Source organism: Pan paniscus, chromosome 10 (genome assembly GCF_029289425.2).
Source record: "Pan paniscus chromosome 10, NHGRI_mPanPan1-v2.0_pri, whole genome shotgun sequence".
In the NCBI taxonomy this organism is placed as follows: Eukaryota; Metazoa; Chordata; class Mammalia; order Primates; family Hominidae; genus Pan; species Pan paniscus.
In genome coordinates, this window is record NC_073259.2 from 42,838,738 (window position 1) to 42,860,823 (window position 22,086).

At 47.3% G+C, this 22,086-nt stretch overlaps 1 protein-coding gene across 1 annotated transcript; it reads left to right on the forward strand.

Annotated features, from left to right (window-relative positions):
* The first annotated feature begins 1,004 nt into the window (after window positions 1-1,004).
* On the forward strand, window positions 1,005-20,942 carry CELA1 (chymotrypsin like elastase 1). The gene is made up of 8 exons (XM_003810795.3): window positions 1,005-1,044; window positions 1,752-1,834; window positions 3,772-3,872; window positions 4,925-5,050; window positions 6,252-6,388; window positions 7,626-7,771; window positions 18,112-18,261; window positions 19,349-20,942. Exons 1-8 carry the CDS (start codon window positions 1,005-1,007, stop codon window positions 19,364-19,366), a joined length of 801 nt encoding a protein of 266 aa, XP_003810843.1. The 3' UTR covers window positions 19,367-20,942.
* The last annotated feature ends 1,144 nt before the right edge of the window (window positions 20,943-22,086 follow it).

Below are 22,086 nucleotides of genomic sequence, written 5' to 3' on the forward strand. Positions count from 1 at the left end.
TAGTCTCAATCTCCTGACCTCGTGATCCGCCCGCCTCCGCCTCCCAAAGTGCTGGGATTACAGGCATGAGCCACCGCGCCCGGCCAATTTTTGTATTTTTAGTAGACGGGGTTTCGCCATGTTGGCCAGGATGGTCTCGATCTCTTGATCTTGTGATCCGCCCGCCTCAGCCTCCCAAAGTGATGGGATTACAGGCGTAAACCACCGCGCCCGGCCGCAACTCCTTTCTCTTTCCTCTACGAACTGTGATGAACAAAGCCTTTCATCTCCTGCAGGAACCTCGGCTCCTACTCTCGTTCTCCCTTTGCCCTCCACCCTCCATCTACCCTCATAGCCCTCAGACTGTCTTCACATCCCAAGGATCCCCTCCTCTACCCTGCCTCATATTCTCCTCTGGGAGCCCCTTCTTGGCTCTCCATCTGAGAGGGCCCAAGCCTGTTTCTCAGTACTTTCCTCCCCCAGAATTATCTCCACTGCATCTATTTGGCTTTTGTGTCTGCATTTACACCTATGCCTGCATCCTGGGGGCATGTGCCATCTCCCTCTTTGGGCAGAGAGAGTTGCTGTGTCTTCCTTGCCCTTGCTAACCACTCCCCCCTCTTCCACTATCCCCCTGGCCTCCAGCTGCTAGTGCACAGGGCAAGTCTCTGCATTTATGGTGCCACTGAGGACAACGAGAGAGTGATGGATGACAAGGGGTGCTCCCTTAGAGAAAAACCAGCCCTGGTTCTCCATCTTATTTCTGAAAAAGAGTTTGTTGGATGCTTTTCAATTAAAAGCAGATGATTAATTCAGCCCTGGCCTTGTTCTGTCTTTGAATAACAGATACATTAGTTTACTTGAAAAGAAATATTTTCATTTGTATTTCCATGTCACCTGTGATTTTCCCTGCCTTGCACCCTCAGCCCTGCCAGTTGGCAAGAAGACAGTCAGCTTTGCTGCTAAGAGGAGTATAAAGAGGGCTTGGTCCAAGCAAGAAGGCAGTGGTCTACTCCATCGGCAACATGCTGCGCTTCCTGGTGTTCACAACCCTGGTCCTTTATGGTAAGTGGATCATGTGGCCTGAGGTCTATAGGGAGGGGGACTTGGGCAGGAAGGTCAGCAAATTTTCCCTAAGTCCAGGCCAGCACCCTGTCCCAGGGCAGGTGGGACGCTCTGCCTGCAGAGCGTCCTTTACTCTCCTGGAGGCCAAGATAGAAAAGGTCAGGGCCACTGGCTATTCAGGCCCCTCTGGGTGGCAGGTCCCTGGGCCACAAAGCAGAGAGAAGCCCCATCTGATAGTGGGGTGGGTCGCTGGGCTTCCCCACCACCCCCATTGACAGGAGGACTTCCTCAGCAGGTGCCTGGCTGGGGTGTGCACTGCAGGCCCTGAACCCTGGAGAATCTTGCCAAAGCATTAGGGGGCTGGTGGGGGTCAAAGAGTTGGGGGGGGGGTCTCTTCAGGCCAAAGGGTGATCTTGAGCAAAGAGGAGACCACAAGGAGCCTCTGGGGCCTAGCCTGGTGGTTTGAGAGAGGTCCTTCATAGCATGCCGGAGTTCTGGGAACACCTGGGGGAAACAGAAGGCACCCAGGAACCCCTGTTTTCAAAAGGGGCTCAGAGAACTCACAGCTGGGCCCCTCATTCGTTAGAGAGGAACTGTGAATTTGCAGACAAGGCTAACATTCCTCAAAGCACAATCGCCACCCCCCACCCCTACCCCTGGCTGACCCCATGCTTAGTCATCACTCACTTTTCTTCTGCCCCACAAAGGACACAGCACCCAGGACTTTCCGGAAACCAATGCCCGCGTAGTCGGAGGGACTGAGGCCGGGAGGAATTCCTGGCCCTCTCAGGTGGGTGTTCCTTCCCAGCCCCAGACTTCCACCCAAATAAGAGCTCAGTGCATGACATAAGGTATCATGTGTGTTTGTGCATGTCCCTATCAACAAGCAGCTCTCCAATTGTCTAGGTTCTCGATTTTAAAGATGGATGAGATCAGGCTTAGGTGGTTTTCTAAATGCAAAAGGCTTGGAGGAGGGGATTTATACACCAACCACAGTCCCTCTTCAAGGCACACACCCAAACACAAGATACATTTATATTCTCAGCGACAGCACTTGTGCCACGCAAGAAAGACTGGGTGCCAGACAGTCACCTTGGACTCCACATACCTTGAAACTCACACGCACACCACTCCACACTGTGTGTGTCACAATGCTTGCACGCATGTGCGCGCGCACACACACACACGTACAGCATGCTGCTTAGTTGGCTATTTAGAGTTTCCACTTTGCTAACAGGGCAGCTGGACCCTGATTTAAGTGATCTAAATATGTAAACCTGGCAAATTAACTGGTGAAGATCCACACTTTGAGAAGATATCACTGCAATCAGAGTTTTAGCTTATAAAAGTCTGAGCCCCAGTTTTCAGGAGTAGAGCTATTACATAACATGAGGTGCCAGAGGAAGAGACATGAACTGATAAAAACAAACATCCTATTGGTATTTTTTTTTTGAGATGGAGTTTTGCTCTCATTGCCCAGGCTAGAGTGCAATGGCATGATCTCGGCTCACTGCAAACTCTGCCTCCTGGGTTCAAGCAATTCTCCTGCGTCAGCCTCCTGAGTAGCTGGGATTACAGGCGCCTGTCACCATGCCCAGCTAATTTTTGTATTTTTAGTAGAGACGGGGTTTCACCATGTTGGCCAGGCTGGTCTCAAACTCCTGACCTCAGGTGATCCACCCGCCTCAGCCTCCCAAAGTGCTGGGATTACAGGCGTGAGCCACCGCGGCTGGCCTCCCATTGGTATTTCTAAGTAGTCCCTGAAGTGGGGAGACAGGAGATGTCTTGAAAACACTAAAGGTACAGCTCTGGAGACCTAAGCCTGTTGTTGGGCTTAGGTGATGGAGCAAATCTTTGCCTATAGTTCCTCTTTTTTGGGGGAGGAGGGGGGGCGATGGAGTCTCGCTCTGTCACCAGGCTGCAGTGCAGTGACGCTATCTCAGCTCACTGTAACCTCCACCTCCTGGGTTCAAGCGATTCTCCTGCCTCAGCCTCCTGAGTAGCTGAGACTACAGGTGCATGCCACCACGCCCGACTAATTTTTGCATTTTTAGTAGATATGGGGTTTCACCATGTTGGCCAGGATGGTCTTGATCTCCTGACCTCGTGATCCACCCGCCTTGGCCTCCCAAAGTGCTAGGATCACAGGCGTGAGCCATGGTGCCTGGCCTATAGTTCCTCTTTAAGGGAGAACAGAGGTAGAAGGAGTTCCAAAAAAGGAGTTACAATGGGTTCTAGGTCCATTGCAACAACCTAGAGAGATAATGCCAAATACACTGTGTGCCTTTACTCCTCCATCCATGTACACAGCAAACATCACCAAGCGATGGAGCATCCCTTCCTGCTGGCCCCAGAAGCATCTACACACCCCTTATCAATGCCACACTCCAGGTGGCCACTACCAATCAATCAGTAGCAATTGGCAGGTCAGATGAAACCTATTTGCCATCTCTAGCCTAGAAAGAGAATGTTTTGAAGGACAGCAGGACTTTAAGGAGGTGACATGTAGTTTGAGGCAAAGTCTTTTATATTTAATTATTTTTGACGTTGTAGAGGCGAGGTCTCACTATGTTGCCCAGGCTGGTCTCCAGCTCCTAGGCTCAACTGATCCTCCTGCCTCAGCCTTCCAAAGTTCTGGGATTACTGGCATGAGCCACTGCAACCGACCTGGGGCAAAACCATTTGAGAAACACCGACCTATCCCTTCTTTCTTTCCTCCCCATCTAGATTTCCCTCCAGTACCGGTCTGGAGGTTCCTGGTATCACACCTGTGGAGGGACCCTTATCAGACAGAACTGGGTGATGACAGCTGCTCACTGCGTGGATTAGTAAGAAAAACAAAGACAAGCTTTCCTGGGCCCCTGGAAGGGGAAGGGGCTGACCTTCTGAAGGAGGATATAATTTTGCCCTCTCTGGACAGCACTTCAGGGACTGGGCAGTGGCTCCTTTCCTGTTCAGGGCCTGCAGGGAGGTAGTATGGTGAAAGTACAAACTTTGGAGACAGGGAGACTCAAATTCAAATCTTGCTCCACCAAATTCTAGCTATGTAGCCTTGGGCAACTATGCCCCCATTCTCCTATCTCTAAAATGGGCTAAGAACATTTACTTTGTAGAAATGTTGTGAGGATTGAGTAAATATGTAAGTGCCTAGTCAATGTCTGACTGGTGACTATTTTTTCCTATTTGTCTTGGGCAATGGTTTTCACATTTGAGCATGTGTCAGAATCACCTGGAAGGCACAGATTGCTGGGCCCCATCCAGCAGAGTTTCTAATTTGGTAGGTCCAGGGTGAGGCCTGATAATTTGCATTTCTAACAAGTTTCCAGGTGATGCTCATGCTGCGGCCCAGGAACCACGCTTTAAGAACAACTAGCCTAAAAGTCTATGCTTCCTTCAAAATCTTGGTGGCTGAGAGCCAATATTTCATTTATGGGCACTACACCTCTCCCAGGTTACAAGATATTCAGCCTATGATGTTAAACCGAGAAAATCAAAGTGATGGTAGTTTTTTTCACTTCCACAAGTTAGTCAATTAGGGAATGAAAGAGCTTGTTACTTTCTCATTTTGGAGAGTCTTACATCCCTCCTCTGCCTAGACCAGATAAGATGGGTTCCTGTCCTAAAATAAGAAACAAAACCTGGGCACGGTGGCTCACACCTGTAGTCCCAGCTACTAGGGAAGCTGCGGTGGGAGGATCACTTGAGCCTGGGAGTTTGAAGCCAGCCTGGGCAACACAGCAAAACCCCATCTCTAAAAAAAAAAAAAAATTTCCTAAATAATAATGATTAAAAGAAAAGATGGTTTTTCAACTTTTCTCTAAGTGGGGTAGAGAAGGTTTGAGTCCCCTGGATGACTCAGGGATTCCTTCTCTCACGCCAGCCAGAAGACTTTCCGCGTGGTGGCTGGAGACCATAACCTGAGCCAGAATGATGGCACTGAGCAGTACGTGAGTGTGCAGAAGATCGTGGTGCATCCATACTGGAACAGCGATAATGTGGCTGCCGGGTAGGAGCAAGTCCAAGCTGGCCCTGGGCTGGGCGGTGAGGCCTGACTAGCCAATAACTGGCTGCCTTCACCTGTTCTTTCAGAGGGCTAGAGGGATTGCATGGCCTGAAACCTGGTCCGTGACTCCTGGCCTGGCCTGGCCTTTAGTTAAGGAGCCCAGCTGAGCCTGAGAGAGGGCACCATGTCCTAGAGGGAGCAATGAGCTGGCTCATTCGTCCAGGAGGACTTTGAGAATTTAGGTTCTGGGCCAGGCACAGTGGCTCATGCCTATAATCCCAACACTTTGGGAAGCCAAGGCAGGCGGATCACCTGAGGTCAGGAGTTTGAGACCAGCCTGACCAATATGGTGAAACCCTGTCTGTACTAAAAATACAAACAAAAAAAAAAATTAGCCAGGCATGGTGGCACGTGCCTGTAATCGCTTGATTACAGGAGAATCACTTGAACCCAGGAGGAAGAGGGTGCAGTGAGCTGAGATCGCGCCACTGCACTCCAGCCTGGGTGACAGAGTGAGACTCTGTCTCATAAGAAAAAGAGAACTGACATTCTGGAGGGCTTGAGAGTCTTTGAAGACCTTTAGGATTTGTTGGATCCAGGCTGGTTTGCACAGTGGATTACCATTCTCTGCAGATTTTAATGTTCTGTTTCTATGGGGGGTTTTATCATTATTTATTATTCACATTATAGAATAGACTCCATCAGCAAAAGTAAATTTCCTAAAGTGAATCTTACACGGGAAAATTGCAAGTTGAGTTGTAAACTTCTGGAAAATAAATAATTAAAATAGTGGTCAATTCTATAGCATGTGGAGGTGGGGGTGGGTTCAAGGAATTGGGATATTCTACTGAGCTTGTAGAGCCACTCAGCCTTTTACATTTTTCTTGTTTGAGAACTCTGCCACCAAGATCATGCCACTCTGCTCCTTTCAGATTCCCCCATTCTCTACTTCCCTGGGTTGCAAAGGTCAGAGCTAGGCTGCAATACCAATGTCCCACCAGCAGATGCTGCTGTTAAACATAGAATGTTTACATGTTAAATTGTAATTGCTCTAGTTTGAGGCTTAGCAAGTGAGCCCCGTCCTTCTTCAAAGTCGTCACTTTCCAATTCCACGGGGATACAAATGCTTAGAGAGGGCCAGTGTATATGCTGACCTCAGGGAAGAGCTGATCCCATGAGTGAGCAGTCTCCTTTTCTCCTGCAGCTATGACATCGCCCTGCTGCGCCTGGCGCAGAGCGTTACCCTCAATAGCTATGTCCAGCTGGGTGTTCTGCCCCAGGAGGGAGCCATCCTGGCTAACAACAGTCCCTGCTACATCACAGGCTGGGGCAAGACCAAGAGTAAGTTGCCTACATTGGCACAATCCACCACGGGGATCTTGATTAGGTAGCTGAGCTTCTAAGACACCTTTTTCTGTGGTCCTAGGTGCTTATGGCCAGAGACCAGGAGCTAAAAGAACCATAGATACAATAACTGATGCATTATATCAAGCTAAGAATGGGCTGTGAAGTAGTTGACAGATTCATGGACTCTTAGAACAAAAAAAGACTTTATCAGAGAATTTTTTTTTTACCAGCCCCTCATTTTTAAAATTTATTTATTTATTTAGAGACAGGGTTTCGCTCTGTCACCCAGGCTGCAACCTCCACTTCCTGGGCTCAAGTGATCCTCCCACCTCAGCCTCCTGAGTAGCTGAGACTATAGGCATGTACCACCACACTCAGCTAATTTTTAAATTTTTTTGTAGAGATGGGATCTCGCTATATTGCCTAGGCTGGCCTCGAACTCCTGAGCTTAAGAAATCCTCCCACCTCAGCCTCCCAAAGTGCTGGGATTACAGGCATGTGCCACTGCACCCAGCCAGCCCTTCATTTTATACATGAGGAAACCAAGGTCCAGAGAAATTAAGGATCCTTAGCTGAGCGTGGTGGCATGAGTCTGTAGTCCCAGGTACTCAGGAGGCTGAGGAAGGAGGATCGCTTAAGCCTGACCAACATGGAGAAACCCCATCTCTACTAAAAATACAAAATTAGCCAGGCATGGTGGTGCATGCCTTTAATCCCAGCTACTCGGCAGGCTGAGGCAGGAGAATCTCTTGAACCTGGGAGGTGGAGGTTGTGGTGAGCCGAGATTACTCCATTGCACTCCAGCCTGGGCAACAAGAGTGAAACTCCATCTCAAAAAAAAAAAAAAAGAAAGAAAGAAATGGAAACAAGCATGCACAATCCCATTTCTGCTCCATGGAGCTTGCAGGAGCAAACAGAACAGACAGATAAATCATCCACAAATAAGGCCATTCCATGGTGCAACTAAGTTATCCACGAGTGAAAAGAAGCAGGAGTAGGGTTGGTGGCTTGGAGCCTAGGTACAGTAAGCAAGGCTGCCTCCCTGAGGGAAGGGTCCTGTGCGGCCATATAAAGAGAGAAGACAGAGGATCCACCACATGCAACAGGGAGAGAGAAGGAGTTTGCCCTGAGCTCAGCTTTCACGAGAGTTTGGGAAGGTGTGGCAGGGGTGGAAGGTTTTTCTGCTGGACCACATCTGGAGCTGACTGCCAATGCTGTGTGTCCTGTTCAGCCAATGGGCAGCTGGCCCAGACCCTGCAGCAGGCTTACCTGCCCTCTGTGGACTACGCCATCTGCTCCAGCTCCTCCTACTGGGGCTCCACTGTGAAGAACACCATGGTGTGTGCTGGTGGAGATGGAGTTCGCTCTGGATGCCAGGTGAACATTTGCAGGGGGTCCCACCCCAGGTCCCGCCACTCTCTGCCTATCCCTCCACCCCTCTTCCTCACCTCCCTATTCGACACTTACTCTTAGTCCTACACAGACTCAATTTTCTACTCTGGCGTCTAAGTGAGAATGATCCTGTGCTGGTAACTCTACACATGCAGAAACTCAAAGTTGAAAGGAACCTTAAAATTGATCTTGCTCGATGCCCTCACTTCAAAGTTTGTACATGGCCCAACATTTATATGTTGTTGTTGGTATATGTGTGTGTTCTTAGAATTTGTTACCTAGATTTTTTTTTTTTTGAGATGGAGTTTTTCTCTTGTTGCCCAGACTGGAGTGCAATGGGACGATCTCGGCTCACTGCAACCTCCGCCTCCGGGTTCAAGCAATTCTCCTGCCTCAGCCTCCCAAGTAGCTGGGATTACAGGCATGCACCACCACGCCCGGCTAATTTTTTGTATTTTTAGTAGAGACAGGGTTTCTCCATGTTGCTCAGGCTGATCTCGAACTCCCGACCTCAGGTGATCCACCCGCCTTGGCCTCCCAAAGTGCTGGGACTACAGGCGTGAGCCACCATGCCCAGCCAAATTTGTTACCTAGATTTTTTAATGGCAGCGATGCAGCTGAGCCTGGACAGGTGGTTGTGATGGTGTATAAGAAGTACCCTGCTCCCTCTTACCTATCAGTCCTACTTCTCTTGCAGTTCCTCTACCACCATCCCTTTACCCCAGTGATATTTCTGGCAGTATGTACAGGTGAGTTTGATAGGGGAAAGTGCACAAAATAATTTTATAATAGCTTATATATAACAAATATAACCTTCCTCTATTTTGACAAGATCAATCAGCCATAAACTATCTTACAGATTTCTCTTTTTAAGCTTTTTTTATTATTATTATTTTAATATAGAGATGGGGTCTTGCTTTGTGGCCCAGGCTGGTCTCAGACTTCAGGGCTCAAGTGATCCTCCCACATTGGCCTCCCAAAGTGCTGGGAATACAGGCGTGAGCCACCATGCCCCACCCCAGATTTCTTAATGCAGTTTAACAACTATTCATTATATATCTACTATATGCCAGGCATTGTGCTAAGTGCTAAGGTTACAAAGATGGATCAAACAGTGTCAAGTAAAGAAACTAGAGGCACAGACATACAATAGAACATTGTAATACAATGTGGTTAAGTGTTAATAATCAGGATGTGCACAGGTGATATGGAAGCCCAAGGGTAGGTACCTACCTCTACCTACTGGGGCCAGAAAAGACTTTCCTTCCCCAAGAAAGTAGAATTTGTAGTGGGTCCTGAGGGGCAAATAGGAATAGGCCAGGCAAAAAGGAGAAAAGACATTCAGAGGGAGGGAACGGCATGAATAAAGGCAGGGGGCCAAGAAACAACCTAGAGTACATTCAGAATTATGGGGCATTCCCTAAGGCTAGAGTAGAGCAGCGGCTGGAGGTCCACAAGCCGAATCTAGCTCACTGCTTGTTTTATATGGCCCATGAGCTTAGAACAGTTATTACATTTCGATTTCTATATATATATATATGTATGCGTATGTGTATGTGTGTGTGTGTGTGTGTGTGTGTGTGTGTGTGTGTATGTTTTTTTTTTTTTTTTCCTGAGATGGAGTCTCACTCTGTCGCCCAGACTGGAGTGCAGTGGTGCAATCTCAGCTCACTGAAACCTCTGCCTCCCAGGTTCAAGCAATTCTTCTGCCTCAGCCTCCCGAGTAGCTGGGATTACAGGCACGCACCACCACATCTGCTAATTTTTGTATTTTTAGTAGAGACAGGATTTCACCATGTTTGCAAGGCTGGTCTCGGACTCCTGACCTCGTGATCCACCTGCCTCTGCCTCCCAAAGTGCTGGGATTACAGGCGTGAGCCACCACGCCTGGCCATATATATATATGTATATATATATTTTTTTTTTGAGACAGCGTCTCACTCTGTTGCCCAGGCTGGAGTTCAGTTGTACCATCATGGTTCACTTGTAACCTCTGCCTCCTAGGCTCAAGTGATTTTCCCACCTCAGCCTCCCTAGTAGCTGGGACTACAGGCACACACCACCATACCCAGCTAATTTTTTGTATTTTTTGTAGAGACAGGGTTTCACCATGTTGCCCAGGCTGGAATTATTACATTTATTAATGGTAAGGAAAAAAAATCAGAATAATAATATGTCATGACACATGAAGAATATATAAAATTTCAGTGCCCATAAATAACATTTCATTGGAACACAGTCACAGTTGCTCATTTACAAACTGTTTATGGCTGCTTTTTTTTTTTTTTTTTTTTTTTTGAAGAGATAAGGTCTTGCTCTATCACTCAGGCTGGAGTGCAGTGGTGCCATCTTGGCTCACTGCAGCCTCAACTTCCTGGGCTCAAATGATCCTCCTACCTCAGCCTCCCAAGTAGCTAGGATCACAGGCACATGCCATCACACCCAGCTAATTTTGTTTTGTTTTTGGTAGTGACAAGGTTTCAGTATGATGCCCAGGCTGGTCTTGAACTCCTGGCCTCAAGCAATCCTCCTGCCTTGGCCTCCTAGAGTGCTGGGATTATAGGCGTGAGGCACCATGCCCAGCCTATGGCTGCTTTTGTAGTACAAAACAAAGTAGTTGCAATCAAGACTGTATGGCCTGCAAAGCCTGAAATATGTACTGTTTGGCCCTTAACAGAAGAGGTTTGCTGACCCCTGGGCTAGAATAGAAGCTACCACCATACTAGGAAATGTCAGGAGGTAAGACTAGAGAGGCAAGCAAGAGCTGTACAACTCAGGGCTTCAAATGCCAGGCTTGGGGACATGAACCTTATCTCTTGGGCATTGGGAAGCCATCAAAGACTTCTAAACAGGAGACTAGCACAACCAGATTCACCTTTTAGAATTGTTCTTTAGGCATGTTTTTGAAGAAGACAAGAGAGGCAGGGAGATTGCCTAGAGGGCTATTGCAATGATCTAAGCAAGAAATTTGAGGGCCTGAATTAAGGCAGTGGTGATAGGAACCGGAGGAGGGAAGGAGGAGGATCTGGAACAACAGCCAAGCATCTGGTTTAAGTGATTTGGGGGAGGGCATTGTTGCCCTGAGACAAGATTTACAGAGTTTGAGAGAGAAGATGATGAGTTTGGTTCTGGACAACCTTTGTCTGAGATCCCAGTGGGACATTCAGGTATAGCAACCAGTAAGAAATTTGGTGTTTTTTTTTGTTTTGTTTGAGACGGAGTCTCCCTCTCTCACCCAGGCTGGAGTGCAGTAGCGCGATCTCAGCTCACTGCCCCCTCTGTCTCACGGGCTCAAGTGATTCTACTACCTCAGGTTCCTAAGTAGCCGGGATTACAGGCATGTGCCACAACACCTGGCTAATTTTTGTATTTTTAGTAGAGACGGGGTTTCCCCATGTTGGCCAGGCTAAGTCTCGAACTCCTGACCTCAGCCTCCCAAAGTGCTGGGATTACAGGCATGAGCCACCACGCCTGGCCAAGAAATTAGATAGAAAAAGTGGGGCCTGGGGGAAGAGCTGGGCTAGAGATACCTACTGAGAACAAATCAGATCCCATTCCAGGGAAAAACTGTTCAATGAGAAAAGAGCAGTGGGTTGGGAAAGAACTGTCAGAACATAAATACTTGAGTGTTTCAGGGATAAGTGGAGGACAAAGAAACCACTAGGATCTAAGAAAGGAGAAGTAGAGGTAAGATAAAAACCTGGTAATAAGGATATTATGAAATCTCAGGAAGTACTTACAGATATCACATAATATACAATTCACCCAGAAGCCACAGTAGATAAGAGCTGAAAGTGGCCACTTTGGCAATTGTAACCTTGGCAAGAGCAGTTTCAGTGGAGTGGTGAGGGCAGAAGCTTGTCCGAAGGGTAAGAAATAAAGAGGCAATAAGAAATATAACCGGCCGGGTGTAGTAGCTCATGCCTGTAATCCCAAGATTTTGGCAGATTGAGGCAGGAGGATCGCTTGAGCCCAGGAGTTAGAGACCAGCCTGGGAAATGTAGGGAGACTTCATCTCTATGAAAATTTTAAAAATTAGCTGGATGTGGTGGCGTGCACCTGTAACCCCAGCTACTTGGAAGGCTGAGGTGGGAAGATCACTTGAGCCAAGGAGTTCGAGGCTGCAGTGAGCTATGATCGCACCACGGCACTCCGGCCTGGGCAACAGAGTGAGACCCTGTCTCAAAAGAGGACAAAAAAAAAAAAAAAGGAAGAACAAAAAAAGTCTAGTAGCTTTAAGGACAGCAAGTCATGGAGGGAGTGGATCTTCTAAGAGAAGAAAATTGGCTGGGCACGGTGGCTCACGCCTGTAATATCAGTGCTTTGGGAGGCTGTGGCGGGCAGATCACAAGGTCAGGAGTTCGAGACCAGCCTGGCCAGCATGGTGAAACACCATCTCTACTAAAAATACAAAAAAGTAGCCAGGCATGGTGGCTCGTGCCTGTAATCCTAGCTACTCAGGAGGCTGAGGCAGGAGAATTGCTCGAACCTAGGAGGCAGAGGTTGCAGTGAGCCAAGATCGCACCACTGCACTCCAGCCTGGGTGACAGAGTGAGACTCCGTCTCAAAAAAAGAGAAAAGAAAATTGAGTGCATAAATAGGCAGAGAGGAAATAATCCTGTAGAGTCAGACAGAGGTAATAATAATAATGGATGGCACAAGATCCCACAGAAGAAAGAGATGGAACTAAGAGCACAGGTGGAGCTGGCTCTGAACAGGAAGAGGGATACCGGATGTGCACACAGACATAGAAAAGTTTGCTGGATTTGGTAGCCGAACGTTGGCAGGTGTTCTACATTATTGCTTCTAGTTACTCATGAACTAGGAGGAGTCAACTTGACTGCTGAAAATGAAGGGGAAAGGGTTGTATGGGTCTGGAATAGTTAGTGTGAATGGGAGGACCGTCCTCCAAGATGTTGCTGACTGGCTGTTTGGAGACCAGACTACGACCACATGGATACATGATTCACTCTGTTTTACTCAAAGACGGTTTCCTGCATGATTGGGGTAAAAGGACAGGATTGCAGATCAACTGCAAGGTCCAAACTAGATGGAGGAGAGAGAGAAGCTGGCAGGCTGGCTGAAACTATAAAAATGAAAGGATTAGGCCAGGCACGGTGGCTCATGCCTGTAATCCCAGCACTTTGGGAGGCCAAGGCAGGCGGATCACGAGGTCAGGAGATCGAGACCATCCTGGCTAACACGGTGAAACCCCGTCTCTACTAAAAATACAAAAAAATTAGCCGGGTGTGGTGGCGGGCGCCTGTAGTCCCAGCTACTCAGGAGGCTGAGGAAGGAGAATGGTGTGAACCGGGGAGGTGGAGCTTGCAGTGAGCCGAAATCGTGCCACTGCACTCCAGCCTGGGCAACAGAGCAAGACTCTGTCTCAAAGAAAAAAAAAAGGATTAAAAAGTTTTTTGTGTGTATGAGTACAAAGAACCATGGAAATAAAGTAGCCAATTCATCCTAGTTTGCCCTAGACTTTCCTGGTATTAACATTTAAAAGTCCTGTATCCCAGGGACTCTACATGGGAATAAGGGGGAAAATAGACTAATGCATAATGCAACCTCTTCTAGGCCTTCATCAGCCAGCTTCACCTATAACCTCCTAAGGTTTAACCTTTCTGAGTGAATACACATGCCTGTGCTCTCCCATAAGCCCTGAGCTCTAAAAAAACGAGTACTTTTCTTCTGGCTGCCACTCCAAATTGACACTTCTCAGAGGCAATTGTGTCCCCAGGTCCCTCCCCACTGGAGTTTCTCAAATAGTGTCTTCTGGGCTTTCACAGTTCTGGGTCTCCAACCCTTCTCCTCAGAGTGGATTCACTTAGAACCTCCCATTTCAATCAACCCATCCCCACTGATTTCTTTTCCAACTCTTCCTTCTGCTCTAAAATCCTCAGCCACACCCTCCCTCTCTCCTGAGGCTTGGTCTCTTTTCGGGTCAATTAGCACAAGACAATAGTATTATATACAATTCATTTATCTATCATTCCTCTAGCCCCTGAAATACTCTCAAATCCCTAATAGAATTTAGGTGGAAGAGATTGTTTTGTTTTGAGTACAATAATCTAAAGAAAACATCGTTTCCTAAATAGCAGTTAGGGTGGAGTACAGGTAGTTCCACTTTAAAGTAATTACCCTTGACTGGGCATGGTGGCTCATGCCTATAATCCCAGCACTTTGGGAGGCTGAGGTGGGAGGATCACTTAAACTCAGGAGTTAGAGATTAGCCTCAGCAACATAGGGAGACCCTGTCTCTGCAAAAATTTTAAAAATTAGCCGGGCGAGGTGGCGCACACTGTGGTCCCAGCTACTTGGGATACTGAAGTGGGAGGACTGCTTGAGCCCAGGAGATTGGGACTGTGGTGAGCTATGATCATACCACTGCACTCCAGCCTGGGCAGAGGCTCTGTCTTAAAAAAAAAAAAAAAAAAAAAAAAAAAAACAGTCGGGCTCAGTGGCTCATGTCTGTAATCCCAGCACTTTGGGAGGCCACAGTGGGTGGATCACCTGAGGTCAGGAGTTCAAGACCAGCCTGACCAACATAGTGAAACTCCATCTCTACTAAAAATGCAAAATTAGCCAGGTGTGGTGGTTTATGCCTGTAATCCCAGCTACTTGGGAGGCTGAGGCAGGAGAACTGCTTGAACCTAGGAGGCGGAAGTGGCAGTGAGCTGAGTGAGATCATGCCATTACACTCCAGCCTGGGCAACAAGAGTGAAACTCAGTCTCAAAAAAAAAAAAAAAAATTAACGGGGAGTGGGGCTACACATCTGTACTCCCAGCTACTCGGGCGGCTGAGGCAGGAGAATCACCTGAACCTGGGAGGTGGTGGTTGCAGTGAGCCGAAATGGCACTACTGCACTCCAGCCTGGACGACAGAGCGAGACTCCATCTCAAAACAAACACACACAGAATTATCCCAGTTTGAAATTTTGGTCTCTTTCCCTAGTTTTTTTTAAGTTTTACTTTTGTTTGTTTGTTTTTGAGACAGAGTCTTGCTCTGTCGCCCAGGCTGGAGTACGGTAGCGTGATCTCAGCTCACTGCAACCTCCTCCTCCTGGGTTCTTGTGCCTCAGCCTCCTCAGTAGCTGGGATGACAGGCATGAGCCACCATACCTGGCTAATTTTTTTTGTATTTTTAGTAGAGTCGGGGTTTCGCTATGTTGGCCAGGCTGGTCTCAAACTCCTGGCGTCATGTGATCCACCCACTCGGCTTCCCAAAGTGCTGGGATTACAGGTGTAAGCCACCACACCTGGCCCCAAGTTTTACTTTTTATTGAAGCTTAAATTGGCAAATAAGATTATGGGGCTCAATAATGGAAAAGAATAGCTACTCTAGTTCTCCCACCCCATGGGAGGCCACTTTCAACTCTTCAGCTGATTCTTTTGGTGTCTACATCTTTAAAATTATATACTTACACTGCTATTTTTCTGTTCAGACATTATGGCAGATGTGATTCTCTTTATTTTTTATATATACATACCTGCCCTCCAAGCATGACATTTTCTGATCACCATCTCAACCTCTCAAAATATTTTGGTTAGATCAACATTCGGTATTTACTATGATTATATAAAATGCTATTTACAACAAAATCATGTAATATATTCTAGGTTTACTTTTCATTTGCTGCATAACTTTTTTTTTTTTTTTAAAGAGACAGGATCTTACTCTGTCACCCAGGCTGGAGTGCAGTAGCACAATCACAGCTCACTGCAGCCTTGAATTTCTGGGCTCAAGAAATCCTCCCACCTCAATCTCCTGAGTAGCCAGGACTACAGGCACATGCCACCACACTCAGCTGATTTTTTAAAATTTTAATAGAGATGGGGGTCTCGGTTTGTACCCCAGGCTGGTCTCAAACTCCTGGCTTTAGCTTAAGCAGTCCTCCTGCCTCAGCCTCCCAAAGTGCTGGGATTACAGTCATAAACCATCAAGGTCAGCCCTTGCTGCACAACTTTTTCAATTTTTTCAATGTCTGTTAAAAATTGTCTTTTTCATTTGCTTAATATAGTCAGTTTTTCATTAATTCAACCCCACACACTCCACTAATTTGTTAAGTGACCTATATCATCTTCTCTTGACCTAGTGGTCTATGTGGATCTATTTGCATTCGTTGTGAGGGATACTTAATGGGTGGGTTTTCCCGGAAACTCCAGACCTTTGATCCAGAAAATGTTGTTTATTTGTTGATTTCCTCCCACTCTATTTTTACTTTTCTCTTTCTAGAATTTCTGTTATTCACGTTTGCCTCCTAAGCTGGTCCTCTTGTTTTCTCTGTATCATGTTTGTTCTATCTTATGTTCCAACTCTTCCAGTCTCTCATTTCTAAATCTATCAAATCTGTAATTTCCAAAGGCTCTTTTTGCTGTCTGAATGTTGTTTAGTGGTATGCCGTTCTTGTATCATGGATGCATATTAGTCATGTTTTTTGTTTGTGTGTTTGTTTTGAGACGGAGTCTCGCTCTGTCGCCCAGGCTGAAGTGCAGTGGTGCAATCTCAGCTCACTACAACCTCCAGCTCCTGGGTTCAAGCGATTCTCCTGCCTCAGCCTCCTGAGTAACTGGGATTACAGGCATGTACCACCACGCCCGGCTAATTTTTGTATTTTTAATAGAGTTTTAGGGGTTTCACTGTGTTGGCCTAGTCTTGAACTCCTGACCTCAGGTGATCCGCCCGCCTCAGCCTCCCAAAGTGCTGGGATTACAGGTGTGAGCCACCATGCCCAGCCTATTAGTTATGGTTTTATTGCTTGTTTTCTTCTCCCTGCATAGTCTTGGTTGCCGTCTTTTTTTTTTTTTTTTTTTTTTTTTGAGACGGAGTCTTGCTCTGTCTCCCAGGTTGGAGTGCAGTGGCGCGATCTCGGCTCACTGCAAGCTCCGCCTCCCGGGTTCACGCCATTCTCCTGCCTCAGCCTCCCAAGTAGCTGGGACTACAGGCGCCCGCCAACACGCCCGGCTAATTTTTTGTATTTTTAGTAGAAACGGGGTTTCACCGTGTTAGCCAAGATGGTCTCGATCTCCTGACCTCGTGATCCGCCCGTCTCGGCCTCCCAAAGTGCTAGGATTACAGGCGTGAGCCACCGCGCCCGGCCGGTTGCCTTCATTTTTTATTTAGCTCCTTGTTTCTTTGTTTCAATCTTTATTTTTATATTAGAGGAATTCCTTTTTTTTTTTTTTTTTGATACAGAGTCTCACTCTGTCGCCCAGGCTGGAGCCCAGTGGCGCCATCTTGGCTCACTGCAAGCTCTGCCTCCCGGGTTCACGCCATTCTCCTGCCTCAGCCTCCCGAGTAGCTGGGACTACAGGCACCCGCCACCACACCCGGCTAATTTTTTGTATTTTTAGTAGAGATGGGGTTTCACCGTGTTAGCCAAGATGGTCTCGATCTCCTGACCTCGTGATCCGCCCGCCTCAGCCTCCCAAAGTGCTGGGATTACAGGCATGAGTCACCGGGCCCGGCTAGAGGCATTCTTTAGATGTTTAGTGATCCTTAACCATCTGCTTTTATTTCAGAGTGGGGGTGGTATTTTTACCCAGAGTGGGTGGGCTGATTGGTAGCTCTGAGCCTTAGTTGGGGTTCATCAATAGTGGATTCTCTGTCAGGTGATCTGGCGAGGCCATTTTAGTGGAGGACCTCCAATGTCAGTATCTTTAGGTCTTTCCTCTTGGACTGTTCAGTTTTTCCAGAGAAGAATCTTCCCATTTTATGTGTGGCATTATGGACCTGGCATTCTAGAAGCTGAGTAAGAAGGGAGGCAAGATCATATTCCATAAACCCAGGTTCCCAGTTGAGCATGTAACCTAATACATCACTTTCCCCTTCATTCCAGTTTAGTTTAGCATGTTTTGACTACCAAGTCTAAATACTTGGTCTAATTATACCCATTGGTCTAAATGCTGGGGATAAAGAAATTATTAGAATGCCCTATTTTTGCCACCCCAGGTTCAATTTAAGCCAATAAAAGCGATTGAACTTTAGATATTTAAAGTTCTATGCTAGCATTGTGGAGAGGAAAGATCTTGGTAAGAGTTTTTGTCTCAGGAAGCTCATAGACATGTGTGAGGAGGTACAAACAAATTATGAAACCAAAATACAAGGCAGAACATGAAATAAGTGCAGCAAAAGAGAAGAAGTATTGTGGTTGTTTAGAAAGGAAGAAGAGATTCATTTTGATTGTGGGGACATGAAGGAGGTGGAGATTTGCATTGGAGCTTTAAAACCGTACAGAATTTCACAACCAGAGACGGGGGCGGGGGGAGTGCAAGCAAAAGCCCGAAGATCTGGAGTTTTAGGATTCTGTTTCTCCTCCCTGCAGGGTGACTCTGGGGGCCCCCTCCATTGCTTGGTGAATGGCAAGTATTCTGTCCATGGAGTGACCAGCTTTGTGTCCAGCCGGGGCTGTAATGTCTCCAGGAAGCCTACAGTCTTCACCCGGGTCTCTGCTTACATCTCCTGGATAAATAATGTGAGTCCTCTCAAATGATGGGTTGAAATGGGGTCACCTGGAGACCTACGCACTGGCTGGGTTGGGGAACAAACGTTGGATGGACTGGGCAAGCCGTCATCTTCCTTACCACATTCATGTGTTTACTCCCTTCCCTTCCTTCCACGGTGTACTTTCCTTCAATAAGGCTGCCATCCTGAATTCCCTCCCCTCCACATACCCACAGAGCAGACTTCACTGTATTGTTTATTGCTTAGGGTAAGACAGTGGCAACATCAAATCTGAATCAGGGACATATCAGTGCCTTCCTAAGTCAAAGCCCAGGGAAAAACAGGTTCAGAAAGACCTGCGTACTCCTGGGCAAGGGAAGGAGGCACCGACTTCCTCTCCCACAACGTCTTTCTAAGGACATTATGATAATTTGCTCTAACTTTTTTTTTTTTTTTTTTGAGACAGAGTCTCACTGTGTCACCCAGGCTGGAGTGCAGTGGCTTGATCTCGGCTCACTGCAGCCTCTACCTCCTGGGTTCAAGTGATTCTCCTGCTTCAGCCTCCCAAGTAGTTGGGATTATAGGCATGCACCACCAAACCTGGTAAATTTTTTTTGTATTTTTAGTAGAGATCAGGTTTCACCATGTTGGTCAGGCTGGTCTTGAACTCCTGACCTCAAGTGATCCACCTTCCACCCAAAGTGCTGGGATTACAGGCATGAGCCACAGCACCCGGCCTGCTCTAATTTTTGACAGGTTTTACCACCTTAAATAATGCTTGAGAGTTAGGTGAGGCTCTGCCTACACTGACCTGGTGGAAAGGCCACACAACACATTTCACTGTACCCTCCACCCTTCAAACACATTCTGGAGCTTTGTGTATTAATCTTGGCTCACGGCCATTTCAAGGTCTGTCTTTGCCACTGTATTCTGGGTATGTACCTATAACACTGAGCTGTCCTATCACAGTTGAGGCTGACTTCCTGCCTCCCTGTCCCCACACCCTGTCAACTTCCCATAAACCCAGTACAAAACCATACTTAACTGGGAGCCCTGAGGAAACAAGAAAGTAGGTAGGCAGGAGTTACTGACTGTGGACATAACTGTCTTTCCTTCAGGTCATCGCCTCCAACTGAACATTTTCCTGAGTCCAACGACCTTCCCAAAATGGTTCTTAGATCTGCAACAGGACTTGCGATCAAAAAGTAAAACACATTCTGAAAGACTATTGAGCCGTTGATAGAAAAGCAAATAAAACTAGATATACATTATCATACTGTGTCTATTTGTAATTAAGCCCTCCAGAGCAGGGGTCCCTATGCCTGATGATCTGTCACTGTCTCCCATCACCCCCAGACAGGACCGTCTAGTTGCAGGAAAACAAGCTCAGGGATCCCACTGATTCTACATTATGGTGAGTTGTATAATTAGTTCACTATATATTACAATGTAATAATAATAGAAATGTAGTACACAATAAATGTAATGCCCTTGAATCATCTCGAAACCATCCCCCACCCTGGTTCGTGGAAAATTGTCTTCCACGAAACGGGTCCCTGGTGCCAAAAAGGTTGGGGACCACTGATTTAGAAGAAATGCAGTTATAGGATCCAAGTTGGATTTCACCACATCTGCAGGCTGGGTCTTCCCTTTGCTGCTACCTCTACCAGTCCACAACACAAACCCAGTGGGAGTAGCTTTATGTTATCCATTTTGGGTTACTTTAGGATCTACGTATCCACTAATCTGTCCATCTGCCCTATTCCTGTGGATATTTGCTATATTCGAAGGCACAGAGTGCTTTAAAAAGTTCCCGAGTGGGCCGGGCGCAGTGGCTCACGCCTGTAATCCCAGCACTTTGGGAGGCTGAGGCGGGTGGATCACCTGAGGTCAGGAGTTCGTGACCAGCCTGGCCAACATAGCGAAACCCCGTCTCTACTAAAAAAAAATACAAAAATTAGCTGGGTGTGGTGGTGGGCGCCTATAATTCCAGCTACTTGGGAGTCTGAGGCAGGAGAATCGCTTGAACCTGGGAGGTGGAGGTTGCAATGAGCCAAGATTGCACCGTTGCACTCCAGCCTGGGCAACAAGAGCGAAAGACCATCTCAAAAAAAAAAAAAAAGGTTCCCGAGTGGGCTGGGTACGGTGGCTCACGCCTGTAATCCCAGCACTTTGGGAGGCCGAGGTGGGTGGATAACGAGGTCAGGAATTCGAGACTAGCCTGGCCAAGATGGTGAATCCTCGTGTCTACTAAAAATACAAAAATTAGCTGGGCACAGTGGCAGGCGCCTGTAATCCCAGCTACTCAAGAGGCTGAGGCAGGAAAACTACTTGAACCCAGGAGGTGGAGGTTGCAGTGAGCTGAGATCGTGCCACTGCACTCTAGCCTGGGCAACAAAGCAAGACTCCGTCTCAAAACAAACAAACAAAAAACTTCCTGAGTGACTGAATGTGCCCTGTCTTTCCCAGGTATACTGTGGGTTCATCCTTCTTTTGTTTCCCCCTTTAGTGCCTAAAACGAACGCCCACTCCAAGTTTCTGGGTGATGGTAACTACTAGGATACACCAGAGATAGAAGTATAAGATTAGGAGGCAGGGCAGATACCAGCAGACTAAGAAAGAGACAAATTAGAAAGGAGACTGGAGAAAATCGCTTGGGCCTGGGAGGTGGAGGCCGCAGTGAGCCAAGATTGCGCCACTGCATTCCAGCCTGGGCAATGAAGTGAGATTCTGTCTCAAAAAAAAAAAAAAACAACAATGGAGACTGGAGAGCTAAGAATAGAAAAAAGGAGAGAAGAGAAGATACTAAACAAAGAAAGGAAAGGGTTGAGGGGAAGAGGCAGAACAGAAAGGAAGAGGCAACAACAACATAGGGCCTCAAGCTAAGTGTGAATCAGCACTTTAAGGCTGGGACTAAAATTAGGCAACCGGATCCAGGGTTCTATAAACCACAGAGAACTGGGAAACTGATAATTCTGCTGTATCCTGGCCAGGGCTCAGTCTGTTAGAGTGGCCTATGAGAAAGCAAAGGGGGAACTGAAAGGGGAAGGCTAAAAAGGATGAGAAGCAGCTTTTCATGTCAATCACTTAAGACCAGACAAGAGGGACTAGGGTATTAAACATTACAGAAGGAGAAACTGGCTGAGACAGACCCTGGAATTGACAGGCTCAGCAGAGGCCTCTAGAACACTCCATGTGCTATAAGAGGCTGAGTCTGTTCCCATCCCAGTTCCACCACTGAGGAGCTGGGTGGCTGTGGTCAAGTCATCAGCCCTTTCTGTGACTCAATTTCCCTATCTAATTAACTTTTAAGGGTTGTTTCTTCTCTAACACTACATGATTTGGTGACCATAAATTTCAGTTTGCAAGATATTGGCACTAAACAGAGTTTCTTAGGAGACAGTGGCTGGGTTGCATTGCTGAGGATCCCATGTAGTCCTGGCAGGGACACAGGTACTGGCCTCCTTCTGCCAGTGACACACCTGTTAGCATTGCCATCTACTCTCAGTGTTCCCACAGTACTGCTATTCTCCATGCTTCTCCCCACTTCTCCCCATCCAATATCAAGTCCTTCTATTTTCATCACCCTGCCTCTTCCAGGGCATCACCAAAGCTAACATCCAGAATAAACCCTAATCGCCTGGCAGGGCAAGGTGGTTCATACCTTTAATCCCAGCACTTTGGGAGGCTGAGGCGGGTGGATTGCTTGAGCTCAAGAGTTCCAGATCAGCCTGGGTAGCCAGGAGTGGTGGCATGCTCGCACCTTAGTCCCAGCTACTCAGGAGGCTGAGGTGAGACCATCACTTGGGCCTGGGAGGTAGAGGCTGCAGTGAGCCCTGATGGCACTGCTGCACTC